The sequence below is a fragment of the Trachymyrmex septentrionalis genome, unplaced genomic scaffold, assembly GCF_001594115.1.
Source record: "Trachymyrmex septentrionalis isolate Tsep2-gDNA-1 unplaced genomic scaffold, Tsep1.0 scaffold31, whole genome shotgun sequence".
Taxonomy (NCBI): domain Eukaryota; kingdom Metazoa; phylum Arthropoda; class Insecta; order Hymenoptera; family Formicidae; genus Trachymyrmex; species Trachymyrmex septentrionalis.
The window spans coordinates 1,785,846-1,799,911 of NW_017305474.1; the positions used below are offsets into that span (position 1 = coordinate 1,785,846).

The 14,066-nt window shown below is 32.3% G+C and overlaps 1 protein-coding gene across 5 annotated transcripts in view; it reads right to left on the reverse strand.

Annotated features, from left to right (window-relative positions):
* The window catches only part of LOC108749707, a 98,734-nt gene that overhangs the window by 35,786 nt on the left and 48,882 nt on the right, over positions 1–14,066 (reverse strand). For 3 of the 5 annotated variants that reach the window (XM_018488607.1, XM_018488604.1, XM_018488608.1), the window contains exons 4-9: positions 10,017–10,245; positions 7,735–7,885; positions 4,512–4,601; positions 4,008–4,091; positions 2,518–2,553; positions 75–140 (exon numbers count right to left, since the gene is read on the reverse strand). In XM_018488607.1, coding sequence (XP_018344109.1) covers positions 75–140; positions 2,518–2,553; positions 4,008–4,091; positions 4,512–4,601; positions 7,735–7,885; positions 10,017–10,245 — 656 coding nt within the window. Of the gene's footprint in view, positions 1–74; positions 141–2,517; positions 2,554–4,007; positions 4,092–4,511; positions 4,602–7,734; positions 7,886–10,016; positions 10,246–10,771; positions 10,835–14,066 lie in introns of those variants that run through there. The other 2 variants (XM_018488609.1, XM_018488605.1) reach the window with 2 other exon arrangements.

Consider the following 14,066-nt stretch of genomic DNA (forward strand, 5'->3'; position numbering starts at 1 on the left):
CGAAACCGGTAAGAGGTACACACTGTATACAAATGATATATTCTTCATGTAAGATTGTAAGATCATGCACTCACCTTCGCCGGCTGGTTCTCCTCCGTGCTGCTTCTCTCCCCGTGCCTCTCGAACATAGCAAAGCGATTCTAAAAATGAGGAACGATCCGATTAATTTGCTTCGACGTTACGGGAGCGCGATATATTAAAGATTGCGTCAAACCACGTGCGTGCTCATTTGTGCGGCGCGGCTCTTTGATTTCATAAATAAAAATTTAAGACTCTTGAAAATATTATCACTACACATGACAGATTGTAACGTTACACTGACAAAAAAAAAAGTACTAAATTTTAATAAATATTCATTTGAATAGTTCTAAGTATATATTTACTATAAACATATCTTTATTTGATTAAAAAAAAAAAGACAAAAACCATTGATTTGATTTAATTTAGTTTTTTTATTCAGTAAATATTTATTTACTTTAATGTTTATTTAGTACTATTTAAAGAAGTACGTATTAAAATTTAGTAAATTTTTCTTCAGTACAAAAGTGAGAAAATAATAAAACACACAATAAAAACTCTTAAATTATATTACAATAAAAAAATTATATTTAAATAAAATTATTTTTCAATCAAACAATAATCGATAGAATAGACTTATAACACATATCGAAAATTATCTTCTTTTTTTGGAGAAATGAAATTAACTCACATTTATTTCTATATATTATTAATTTGACAGTTCGTCATAACTATGAACATAATTTAGCTTGTTTTGAATGATGCATAATTTATTTCCAGATATATGGTTATTTATAATATTAATTAATTAAACGAAAGGAGAGTTTCCGGTATATTTTACAAGTCAAATCTATCTACTGTATGTATTGTTTTATTGAAACATTTTCATATCAATATATTTTACAAAATATAATTTTTATCGTATATTTTCTCGCTTCTGACGTTTCTCATAATCTGAAGCCTTAAAAAATCTGGAATCAAAAAATTTTGCACAAAAGAAAAAAAAAAAGAAAAAAACCGTCAAAGTTAACTGCAATGTATTACTATCTAATTAATATTTAACAATAAAATAAATTAAAATACACGTATAAATCAAATACATTTAAATTACGTAAAATGTGAATATCACATTATAAATTAATATCGTATCATAAATTCGATTATAATATGAATAAAATAAATAGAAATAAAAATTGTTAATAATAAAACCAAATAATAATAAAACATAAAAATAAGTATCATTAACAATAAAATTAAGAATATAAGATTTATCGACTAACCAAAAAATAGAAGATAAAATTATACAATCTATTATTAAGCTACATTATTATATATAAAAAAAAAAGGTTAAAATTCAACGATACTTTTAAGTCTCGATGAATATGCTATTTGCAAATCTCATACTAATATATAATAAATGAAAAAATTCAAATTATTTCGAATTACGTATCGCGAATAGTCTGACGTAAGTTTTAAGATGAGATTTTTCGTTTTCAAGTGATCTCGCAATTGAATTTTCCGGCGAGATAATGATAAATCTCTATCGCGGATTACAGGCTTAAATGTATATCTTTAGCCGATAGACTGAGTGTGACGTAAGGAAGGAAAGTCGATGACAGGCTGTCACCTCGGTGCGATGGCGAGATCGCGTTTTTTTTTCTCGAGCTATCGATGGAGAAAGTTCATATTAACGCGGAGTAACGAGGGGAGATGAAATTTTTCCTCTCTCTCTCTCTCTCTCTCTCCGTCTCGTCTTACCCCTATCCTAGCCCTCAAAGTTGATACGATTGAGGACACGAGGAGAACCTTATTGAGCATCTTTCGCATAGATTTTGGACGTCCCGTATCGCTGCTCATCTTCGGAGATCGCGCACTTGTCACTCGTGTACACTAATTAAATATGCGTTCGCGAGATTTCAAGCTTAGTCTTCAACTGTGTAACCCAAGAAACACCATAAAAAGTCAATAAAAAATTAAAATTTTTGTTTTTCGACTTTATTTCGATTTTTAACGTCAATAAACAATCAAACTTTGTGAGAAGAAATCATCATTTTGACTTTCACGACGTCAAAATAAAGTCATTCTGATTTTATCTAAACTTGATGTGATTCCTTAGAAACCGTAGTTGGTAAGTGGCAGTTATTGTAAGAATTGACTAATCACAGTCTCCTCATATTTGACTGTGGTTGACCAATTCTTACAACTACAATCACTTACGTAATTATATTACGCTTAGGCGACTGTAGATTGGACTTTATGTTATTTCGCGAAAAAAAAAAAGAGATCGAAGGACCATGACGGAGATAAGGAGCACGTAACACAGGACACGTGGCATGAAAAAAATCCGACCAAGGCTGCCGCGATCTTGGTCGCGCTATCGAAGACGCGCGAGCGATACCGGACGGCCGCTGCGCGAATCGAAACTGCTCGACACCCGTCAGCGCGCGTTCACGATACGCCGAGAGTAAAAAGTAACGTTCGTCGCGCACTTTATCTCACCTCGGTGGTTTCCTGCTGATACCGCTCGCCGGCAGCCTGAAACGCAAAAGCGAAACGTGACGTCACTTGTGTATGCGCGCCGCGTATATGTAACGTATTAGGAAAAAATAGGTGAAACGCGCAGTAATTAGCCGCGGCGGAGAGGAGCTGAATCGCCTCTTTGCTTTCTGTCTTTATTAAGAAGATGGCCCAGCTTTCCTTCGGCCACGCGCGTGCGGATCCTCGAACGAAAAGCCTCTCGCCGCAAAAGTGAACAAATTGCATGAACGGTGAGGTATTTCAAAATTTAAGTAGATTTAAAAATAATTTGTCGGATTATCAAAATAATTAAGTAAGACGCCCAAGTTAATTGCTAGAATGTCAAAACTTTTTACTGCATTTCTTCACCATGCTTGAGTTTCCTACATAATTGGCTACGTCCAGCAGAGAAAATTGATCAGTGAGCGCTCAGTGATTCCTTAATACAATGCCTTATCTTGCCTTTAGTTCTTCACTGGATTTAAATGTAGAAACCAATCATATTAGGTCAATCATTGATCAATTTTGTCGAACGCATTTTGATGGTCCAACAAAATTATTTTCAAACCTGCATCTACCTAAATTTTTAGATATTTCAACAAAATCGTTCTTTCTGTGTAAGCACGGAAAGGATGGTTTTGTTAAATTATTATATAAAAATGTAAGTAGATTCAAATTTGAAATTAATTTTATTGGATATCAAATTATGTGGGACGCTCAAACTAGTTTCAGAATGTCGAAACTTTTTGCAACGCTGATCATCATGCTTGAAATTCATACACAATTATTTTGGTAATCCAACAAAATTATTCAGATCTGCATCTATAAGGTAAATTTTTAGGTACTTCAACAAATCATTCTTTTCCTGTTTTCGCTAAACTTTGCGACATAAAATTCAATTATGTGCTTTCCATTTGGTGACACAAATTGATATGTAAGTGTCATTCTGTCTTTGTTATTCACTGAATTTCAAGAAAGATAGAATGATGCTTGTGTCAACTTATGTCACTAAATGAAAAGAGAACATGCGATTGCGATTGAGTAACAACGCGAGTTACATTGCATTATTCGTAATAATTGATAAGACGCTCAATTTTGTAATTTTGTAAATAATAATTTAATATAATTTCGTAATTTAGTAGAAAATATTTTGATAAGCAATCTACAAAATTTATCAAATGTAAACGCACGTAATAATATTTTTTAAGTGAAAGATTTGCCGACGGATCATCAGACAAAAGTTCTGCATCGAGTTTGCGAAATCGGCAAAGGTCGAAAATTGTATTATAGTTTGTCGCTTTCGAGATCTGAGGTCTGTTTTCTATGGCTGAACTAGTGTTTTTGGAATTTAAAGTGAGATAGAATATACGATTGATATTTGTTTAAAGCGAGAAAGAGAGTTCTAGAACAGTCTAGTGCAGGAACAAAAAACAGACCACTGGACGAATTAATTCGCTATATATTGTACTTACGTGCGCTATACTCGCCGTATCCGGCGAGGTCGCCGAGGCCAGCTGATTCCTGTTTTCTATGACCGTTTTTATTTGCTCGAGTACCTGCGAACCAATGATAAATAGCAGTCAATAATTATGCGTGCGGTGTGTCATTTCCGGAAACTTTATCTGACGGAGAGATCTAATTTTTCGAAAGTACGGGCTTCTTACTTTTCATCTTCCTTTTTCTTTCTTACTAATTGTACTCTTATTAATTGTACGATGGTGTAAAATATTCTCCACCACGTTTTTGCGAAAAAACGCGATTTTTAGCCTTGTCAGTATCAGTATGTACGTCATGCGTACAGAATGCGACATTTTAACCACGAAAAGTGGAAAGATATTTGCGACAGAACAATATACGAAGATAAAGATTATTATGCGTTTCGTTTGAAATGTTTGTCGCCAAGAGCGTCGTAACGCGACTCGTAACGCGTCGATTTACGAGCTTTAAAAGTATGTTAAAAGCTTCCGCGAATTTACCCGAAGGGATATCCGGTGTCTTTGTGCGACGTGATGATGATTGTACTCCTTGTGCTCGATGATCTCGTTACTCTTCCTGGCCTGCCTCCGCTGGAAAAAAGAGAGAGAGAGACGAATGAAACATAGCGTATAAGTGAAACCTCAAGTCCTTACGGGACTTTTGGGTTTTCCACGAAATGTGAAAACTATTCGTGACTTTCCTCAAGTATCAGGACGGAACGCGCTTCTCATTTTTCTCTCGAAAATAGAAAGGATGGAAAGAGGTACCGTCCCACATTTCGCATGGCATTCTGACACGAATCATCAAATAATTATGAATCTCGATAATTGTAGCCGTCTGGAGATATACTCGAGCTGTGATTATCGCTGTTCTAATCGAAATACACGATATAATTTACTAGAATATAAATTTTCGAAAGCAGGAAGTAAATTCTGTTTTGTAAATATTCATTACATTCTCACAGGAACGAATTAATGCATGTCATTTATTATTAAAAGAACATATGGATAAACTATAATTATCTCTCTCACGTTAATCGAAGCATAAAATATGATTTTTACTAGCATATATATTTCGAAAAGAAGTGCATTTTATAAATTATACGCGTGTTTGTGTGGCTTGTAATAGAATTAATATTATTGTATACAAGGAAGGAAGAACAATTTTGTTAAAGTATTTAAAAATCTAACTAGACAGATCTGAAAATAACATTAACGAATTATTGAAATAATTATGTAAAATAATTACGTTTAAGGCTATAAGTATTTTTAATATGAAAAATGAGGAAAAAATTTCTATATTGCATTTGAAAGCAATACAAAAAGTTTGACGGCGAAAGAACCCGAATAAAAAATTATTTCAATAAGAAACAGATATTTAAAAACATGTTTTAAAAAATTAATTGAAATAAAATATTAAAAAATTTTTATTTAAATTATAAAATTGTATTATTAAATATAAATAAACTTTATTGAATTATTTAATATATTTAATATATATTTATTATGTACATTTATTTTTATACGGAAAATATTTTTCAATTCAGTTATTTTTTGAAGAGACAAAATATACTTGAAACATTCCTAAGCGTTAATGATAATACTGCAAAAACTTTTAACATTCTAGCAACCAATTTAAGCGTTTTAAATAATTATTTTTACGATCCAAACAAAATTATTTTCAGTATCTAACTAAATTTTGAAGTACTTCAACAAAACCATTCTTTTCGATGTGTAGAAATAAATTAAACAATTCTATTAATAATACAACATTTCTTCTAATATCATTATGTTATCGACAAACGCAATACCAATATTTTAATCTCTCCAAAGATACCGACACATATATATTACGTTTAATTTTTTAAATTCTAACTATTCTCTATTTCTGACAAAGGAACAATAATGAATGAGAATCATATTTTCAATTTATTTCTTTTTCTTTTCGTTTAATTGCTATGGATTTAAATTTAATAAAATAAAATTTTGAAAATATTAAATTACATTTTTCTAACTTTAAAAATTTCTCCGGTTGAGAGGTTGAAATAACTGTTACTACTTTCGTTGTAAATGATACGTGCTGCAGTGCACGTAAAATGGTCGGAAGCAACGAAAAAAACTGGAGATAACAATCCACGGTGGCGCGAAAGGAAGAATAACGAAGGAAAGTAACGGTGTATATACATACGATGTCGACGGGAGAAAGAAAAAGTAAGTCGCGCATTTGTTCGAGGAAATGCAGTGCGTCAGCCGTCCGACACGCCGATTAATTAGCAGCCTTGTTCGTTAATTACACTCGCAGTGGCGCATCGTCATTTTTATGCAACCCACCGATAACGGCGATCGGTTTACTCAAGTAACACACTGCGCCGCGCGCGATTGCGATCGCCCCCGGGAATTGGAAGACAAGTCACGAGCCGATCGTGGACACGTGTAATCGCGTGTAGCACGATTCACGCGTGCTTAGAATACCTGCCGATCTTCCGATGACCGCGAGATGAGAAGCACCGGTTGCTTTTTTTTGTTGCGGCCGTTTTTCACGCTTCACGCAGTGGCGAGCACGACTCGCGAAGTCGCCGCGCGTTCGCGTATATAATTCGCGGATATGTAAACGACATGAGCAAATACACGTACGTGCGTACTTGCGTCACGATTAACGAGCTCTTACAGATAATTCGAGTGTCGCCGGGAGTTTCACTCCCGACCGGTCGGTGAAAAGGAAAACCTCAGAGTCTCGAACGTCCACCTCGCGAACGATTACGTGAACGTTGCATCAATCTTTAAAACGCGCAGAAAATAATCTACCATTAAATATTAATACATTAACGCTTAAATATCAGCTTCGATGTTTTACGACAAAATAGTTCGCTTATCGACTTTTTATAAAATCGATAAGCTAACTATTAGCGTACCGAAAATTTATTCAATTATTAAATATATATTCTTTCATTAGCGCTTAATTATTCGCTTTAATCTTTCCCAACAATTATAAAATCGATGAACGAACTATTAGTTCATCGCAAAATTTATTTAGAAATTTTAAAAAATGAACGCTTTATCCTTCCATTTTAATTTTGCACGAATTTAGAAAATCTTATTAAAGACGCAGGAAATCTAATCTATCATCAAACATTCATTCATAATCGCTTTAATCTTTCCTAGCAATTACAAAATCGATGATCGAACTATTATTAGAGTGTCGCAAAATTGATTTAGAAATTTAAAAAAATAAACGTTTCCTCCTTTTTCAATTTTGCACGAGTTTGATAAATCTTATTAAACACAAAGAAAATATAATTTACTTACATTTATATTATACTTTATTTTATTTTATTGTATTGTCTATTATATATTATTATATTTTATATTATACTTACATTATACTTTATTAAATATTAATTCATTGATGCTTTAAAAAAATATTCGCTTTAATCTTTTTATAGTTATATTATTATAAAATCGACGTACAAACGCGTATCTACTATTAGCGCAAATTTAGAAATTAAATAAAGAAATAAACGTTTCTTCCTTCTATTTTTAACGTTGCACGAGCTCGAAATTCTTACGTTTGGTACTTTTTCAAAAGAAGAACTTTCCGTGTGTCTTAAGCTTGGACTTAAATAATTTACTTCCTTCGTGACCGGACCCCTGAGAAATACGCTAAAAGCAACTCCAACATTTTACAGAACATCTGTGACATCTGAATACGAGAATAAATACTGACCTCGAGCGTCGCCAGGCTGGCCAGCGAGGAGAGAGGCCGAGTATGAGGAACTTCTCCCGGGAAAACGCTATCGTGAGACACTGACAATTTGCCGGCGCCTCCTCGTAATTTGACGAAACTATCTTCCACCCCGCCTCGTCGGAGGAATACGCTAAAATGGTAAAGAGATAGCGTGACGTTCAATAAAATATGTTACAGGAGAAATATATTATTTCGAATTTCTTCGATGGTATCTCATTTACGTAAAAATAGAAAAATTCCTTGTTATATTATTAAATCGAATTAAAATTTAAAATGTTTGAAGGTGGCTCAAAAAAAATACAAAATAAATAATAGGGAGCATACAATGATAGATGTTTTAAATGAAAGTCATATATTTAAAATTTTATCATATATTATAATAACGTAGACGTTTCGATCAAGATTTGACCATTATCAGTACGTAGCATTATCAAGATGACGAATAAAGAAATAAGATGGTAAAACAACTTACTCCGTTAATTTGTACCGTAAGAGTTTGGAAAATTGTTTTACCATCTTTTTGACTAGCGATCACTGTTTAATTTTATGTATTTCTTTATGTATTTCTTTATTCGTCATCTTGATATTGCTATGCACCGATGATGGTTAAATCTTGATTAAAACGTTTACGTGATTATATGATAATTTTAAATATATAACTTATTTATAAATCGAATTAAATTTAATAGAAATAGAACTTATGTAAGTACGCGTGCATCCAAAATATAAATCGTGTACTAGAAAATACATACACAATAAAGTTAATTAATAATTTACAACGTTTAACAATATTATACGAATAAAATATAGTACAGCAAAAATATATAAGTTCTTATTTTTTAGTTCTACTGTGACGAATTATTCTTCTAAATTTATTACGAAGAACAAAGCATATACATTCGATCCGAATAGCGCTCTGGCGTAATTTATTCAATGCCGTTAATATTCATAATTAAAGCGATGAGTTATTTGCCAGGAATGACACACGTCAAGAATTACGACAGATAATTATGCGGCCTTTCTGTGATGTGCTACGGCGGTATCGCTCGAACAAAAGCAAACCGCGTCGTTGTTATATGATACGACGCTACATATCGATCCACGAAAATCATACAGAGCATGCAAAACGTCCTCAAGTTTCGTGCTACTACGAGGTACTACGAGGACAAAAATAAAAGTTAAGTGAAAAAACGAGGCCAAGGATCGTAAATTGATAACGAGCTGATGCGGTTACACTCACGGTTTGATTCGCGCTTCGAAAAGCGTAAAAGTACTTTACATCCGCAATTTTTATTTTAAACCCGTTAAAAAAAAAGACATCTTGACTTTTTTGCTACTAATAGTATTATTTTTTGAAGAAAATAAAGTTGAAAAAGATAACATAAAATATTTGAACGAATTATAAAAAGAAATTAAAGAGTTCTTCTGCCAGAAATAATAGTGCAATTACTATCGGCGATGTAATTACCATATTACTCACATCTTAATTAAGTTTAAGTTTTTGAGATAGGAGATTACTTTGAAGTATCGTTAGATTTTTAAATTTGAACAAAGTCAACAATATTCTACAACTTTTCTATTGACATTCTTTCGCAAATATAACGAAAAGTAAGTTATTATCAGTGACTAATATTTCGATGGCACAACCAGCACTGCACACAGAAAAATACATACTATATTCAAATAATAATTTTCAAGTATTTAAAAAAAAATTATACATCCGCAAATCTATCATCATACAAGTTAAATTTATTCAAAATATATATTCTAAATTCTAGTAAATTTAATACTTCAAGACCATTGAATTAAAACAAATTCGATTCGCTTATTATATAAAGTCGTTTCTTTCGAGTTTTATAATATTCTTAAAAAAAATAAATTCTCGTTTTGAGTACATAGTAATAAATGTTTCTAAAATCTGTAATAAGTATATTTTTTAATTCAACCTATATTAGGTAATAATTTCTAAAATTATTATTAAATATAATAAATATACTTTAATAATTATTATTTTATAATTATACTTTAATAATAATCTCAAAAATGTTGTTATATAATATTGATTCAAGTTTGAGTTTGTGCATTTAATATTTTCAAATAAAGAAAGTGTTTAAACACCACGTGTGTTCATTAAAAAATTTTTCAAATATAATGAGTATATGATACTTTCGCGTGGAATCAACTATCCTTATATTTTCGCTATATTTTTAAGAGAAACTATTCCCGGAGATGAATAAGTAAAATAGAGAGATGTTTCTTACCTTTCCCGATCGCAGGAGTCGGTGAGGAGCTCGCTGGCACTCCTGCTACGGGCTTCCTCCGGTCGTCCCGCAGGATGTCTCATCGTGATCTCTTCCCGTGGGATGCGCGCCAATTCGGCATCCCGATCAGCGGAATTGGAGACGGAACGCGCATCAGCGGCTCCGCGGCTCTTTCGCCGGAAGATCTTCCGGAGACCGCGCAGGGGATGAAAGCGACGCTTCTTTGGTTCTACAAGTAAAAAACATGCGAAAAAGGTTTAGTTAGTAAAAACTCAAATCGCGTGATATAAATTCTCTTCAAACACACTGGCACATACGAGTATGTATATATACAGTATTGCATATCGTTCAGTTATTTTTTAAATTCTAATATTCCTGACAGAAGAAGAACAAACAACATATGTTTACTACAATGTTCCTTCATTCTTTTCTTCTTAGTTACTACATGGATTACAATTGAATAAAATGAAATAATTAAAAAATTAAATCACTTTTTAATTATTAAAAATTATTATTTATTCTATAATATACCACAATAATTAAAAAGTCAATATTAATAGTTAATTATGGTCTAAGTGACAGCGCACAATTATAAGAATAAAATAATTTTTAATATTTAGTAATTAAATTGTGAAAATATAAAAAAAAGAATATTTAACAATGCGTGTAATATATTCCATAGATTTGTGTAATCGTCGCTAAAATTTACAATTTTTAAGATCTTGCAAGATGCACGATGATCGGACAATATTTACCGAGGAAATCTACGAGTGAGTCGAGAGAAGGCATCCTACATCGAGCCTAGAATTCTAGAATTCACGTGTTCTGTTTGCACAATGTACATCTGACTGACTTCGCGGATAATGCGCAAAATATGGCGACGGTCATAACGTGATAAGATTAGAAACTCTAGATAACTCTATATCGAGCTAGATAACTATATGTCTTAACATATCGTAAGCCGAGAGAGCCTCTCCTTATAAAGTATGGGCCTAACGTCGTACTGGTATTCAATCTCTCTCTCTCTCTCTCTCTCTCTCTCTCTCCCCCTCTCTCTAATGGCCTTTACCCTCTTCTTGCCCGCTCTTTTCTGACCTGTCTCTGTCCCTGTCACTCACAAGCACTCCAACCTTATCCGCTTTTGACGTGACGCATCTGCCGATGCTTCTCGAGGAAACCTCGCAATGCCTTCGACGTTAACAAAAGATGAGATTTGAGACTTTTAGCAGGTAGATGGGCAATCTCAACGAGATGGGAGAAAACGAAAACTAAAAGCTGTTCTTATACATACATATTTACATCGCACTATGCGATAAATCGAAAAACGAAAATAATAAATAGATAATCATAATAAAAGTAATACAAAATTACAAAAGTAACATAAATAATAAGTAAGAAATAAAAATAAAATAACAGTGATAAGATAACGCAAATAAAGAAATATTAATACAGGAGAATAATGAAGTAAACGAGAAGAAATTGTGGAAATCTTCTCGAAAGCCATCTCTCGAAATTATCAATATTATTGAAAAGTTAGCTCTTTTCCAAGGTTTTAATAGAATTATGATAGCAATATAAACGATTTAAATAAAATATATACTGATCTGCAGCTTTTTAATTATACAAAGTGCCCCAAAATTCGTGACTCAAAATAATATAACGAAAAGTCATCGAAAAAACGTCATTTCTAAATTTGTTAAGCAGTAGTTTTTGAATAAGGGTCAAATATAACTAATTATATAATAGATTACATTAAACACCTGTGAATATTAACACTTCAATATGTTCACCAATACACGCGTGATTCATAAACAAATGGCCATCTAAATGTAATCTGTGTACTTAAATCCTTTATTATCTCAAAATCTGAAAATCTTAAAATAAAAATTTAGAAATAACTGTTTTTACTTAATTATTCGAGAACTTTCTTGCTAGAGTTTTGAGTTGCACATTCCGTACAACAACGTGATCTCCTTTGTAATAAATATAGCGGCTTTCAAATTCTCGTAACTATACATTTAATTTTACAAGTACCTTGAAACAACAATACAAGATTACATTTGGAAACACCACTCGAGTAGTCTCACATATCATTTTATCCTTAATTTAACATACAGTAAACAAAGATAAAATAATATATGGAGACACTCGGTATTTCCTACCTAGAATAGACAATATTAAATAACATTTTACAGTCAATAGAGTATCCTAATTTATTGTCGCATATTCAATTTCAACGCTGTGCTTAAAGACGATCTACCACAATTCCATCTCGATACAGCGTGATGCTGCGCTTAAAGTCGATCTACCACGATGTCTACGTACGTCTCGCGATCAAACACCGGCCCTTAAACGAGACAAGGGGAGAGGAATGTATAACGCTTGATCGGGGGTGATCTTTACTGTGTACTTGACACTCTCTGTTGCGAGCGCACTTTACACGCTTCAATGACGGCTTTAACGTTGTTGAAGCGTGAAAAATAACGCTACGCTAGAGTCGCTTGCTAGCGGCTGTCTATCTCACAGTAAAGCGTCACGTAACGACAACATCTGTTTGTACGATATTGAAGAATAATGCATCGTCACTGCAGCCACGGAAATTCTTGACATAAAAAAAAAACCGACGCAGAGCAAAGATTATTTGAGGTGTAAATTGTACAAACGCGCGATACAATAATGAAAAAATAATAAAAGAGTTATAGGAAATTATTTTATAGAATAGATTTATAAAAAATATTCATTCCAATCGCGCGATTCAAAGTAACTCTATGAAACATATTGTGATATAAATATATTTTACTGTCTGAGCTTTATTTCACATTAATATTTGAAAACATTTCTTATTACAGTTTAAATTAAAATTTAATACAAGAAGCGAATAAATTAAATTTTTTTATGAAAACAATTAAAATTTAAATTCTCTAGAAAGTTAATAAACGTTTAATTACAGAAGGATTTCGGTTGGGATACACGATGAACGTCAGCTGACCGAAAAATTCACGAAGTTTCCCCTCATTGTGTTCCTCGATTAAAAAATTAACTCGCGAGTTAATTTATCCCTGCACTCGCCGAGCTCTGTAATTTACTGAGACTTAATTCAATGGCAGAGGTCATTATACCGACCCGGAAATTCATCCGTAATGACACATAACGCGACTATGTTCTCCTGAACAATAGTCACGGCACACAGTAATGCAAAACAGGAAAAAAAAAAAAAAGAAATCACAGCTCGCCGTCTACCATAATCATAATTGTCACTTTAATCTCTGTCCGCTCCTAATTAAACGTACGTACGCGCTTCTTACTATTACCGCTAACGACGACCTCAATTTACCATTGCATCCTTGCCCGAGATGCAGAGAATGTCCTCGTGTAACCTTGCGGATTGCAACACGATACCGTAACGTGATGCTACTTGGGCGTAAACTTGGAGAAAACCGTTGAGTAAAATTAATAATTTATCTCCTCCAACTGCACTGTTAAATCTACAGAGTGTCAAATCATCACTGCCTCTATTAAATATATCGTTATTTTACTCAACTACTAAAACAATGGTTATATTTGACAATATATAGTGTCAAATTAATATTATATAGTTTTAAACTTGACCATTGTTTTAATATAAAATCATGATATATTAAGTAGAGGAGTAGTGGCGATTTAAATTAGGTTATATTAGATACTATAAATTTAACAGCGTGAGAAAAAAAATTGTTTATTTGACTAAATTAAGTTAATTCGCCTTTATTTCTTTCTTTCAATGAAGAATATATATATACATATATATATATAAGTCAAACATATTATATTTGACTTAAGTACATACAGTCTCCAATAAAAGAAATAAAAACGAAATAAATTAATTTAGCTAAATAAACAATTTTTTTTCATTGTAAAGACAAATCACATTCTAAACTTTAAATTAAAATCTAAACTTTGAATAATACAAAGTTAAATTAAAAAAATCAAATCAATTCTGCCTCAATTATAAAAACACATTAAAATAAAATGACAGAATTATAATCATAAAAAATGTGAATAATATAAAAA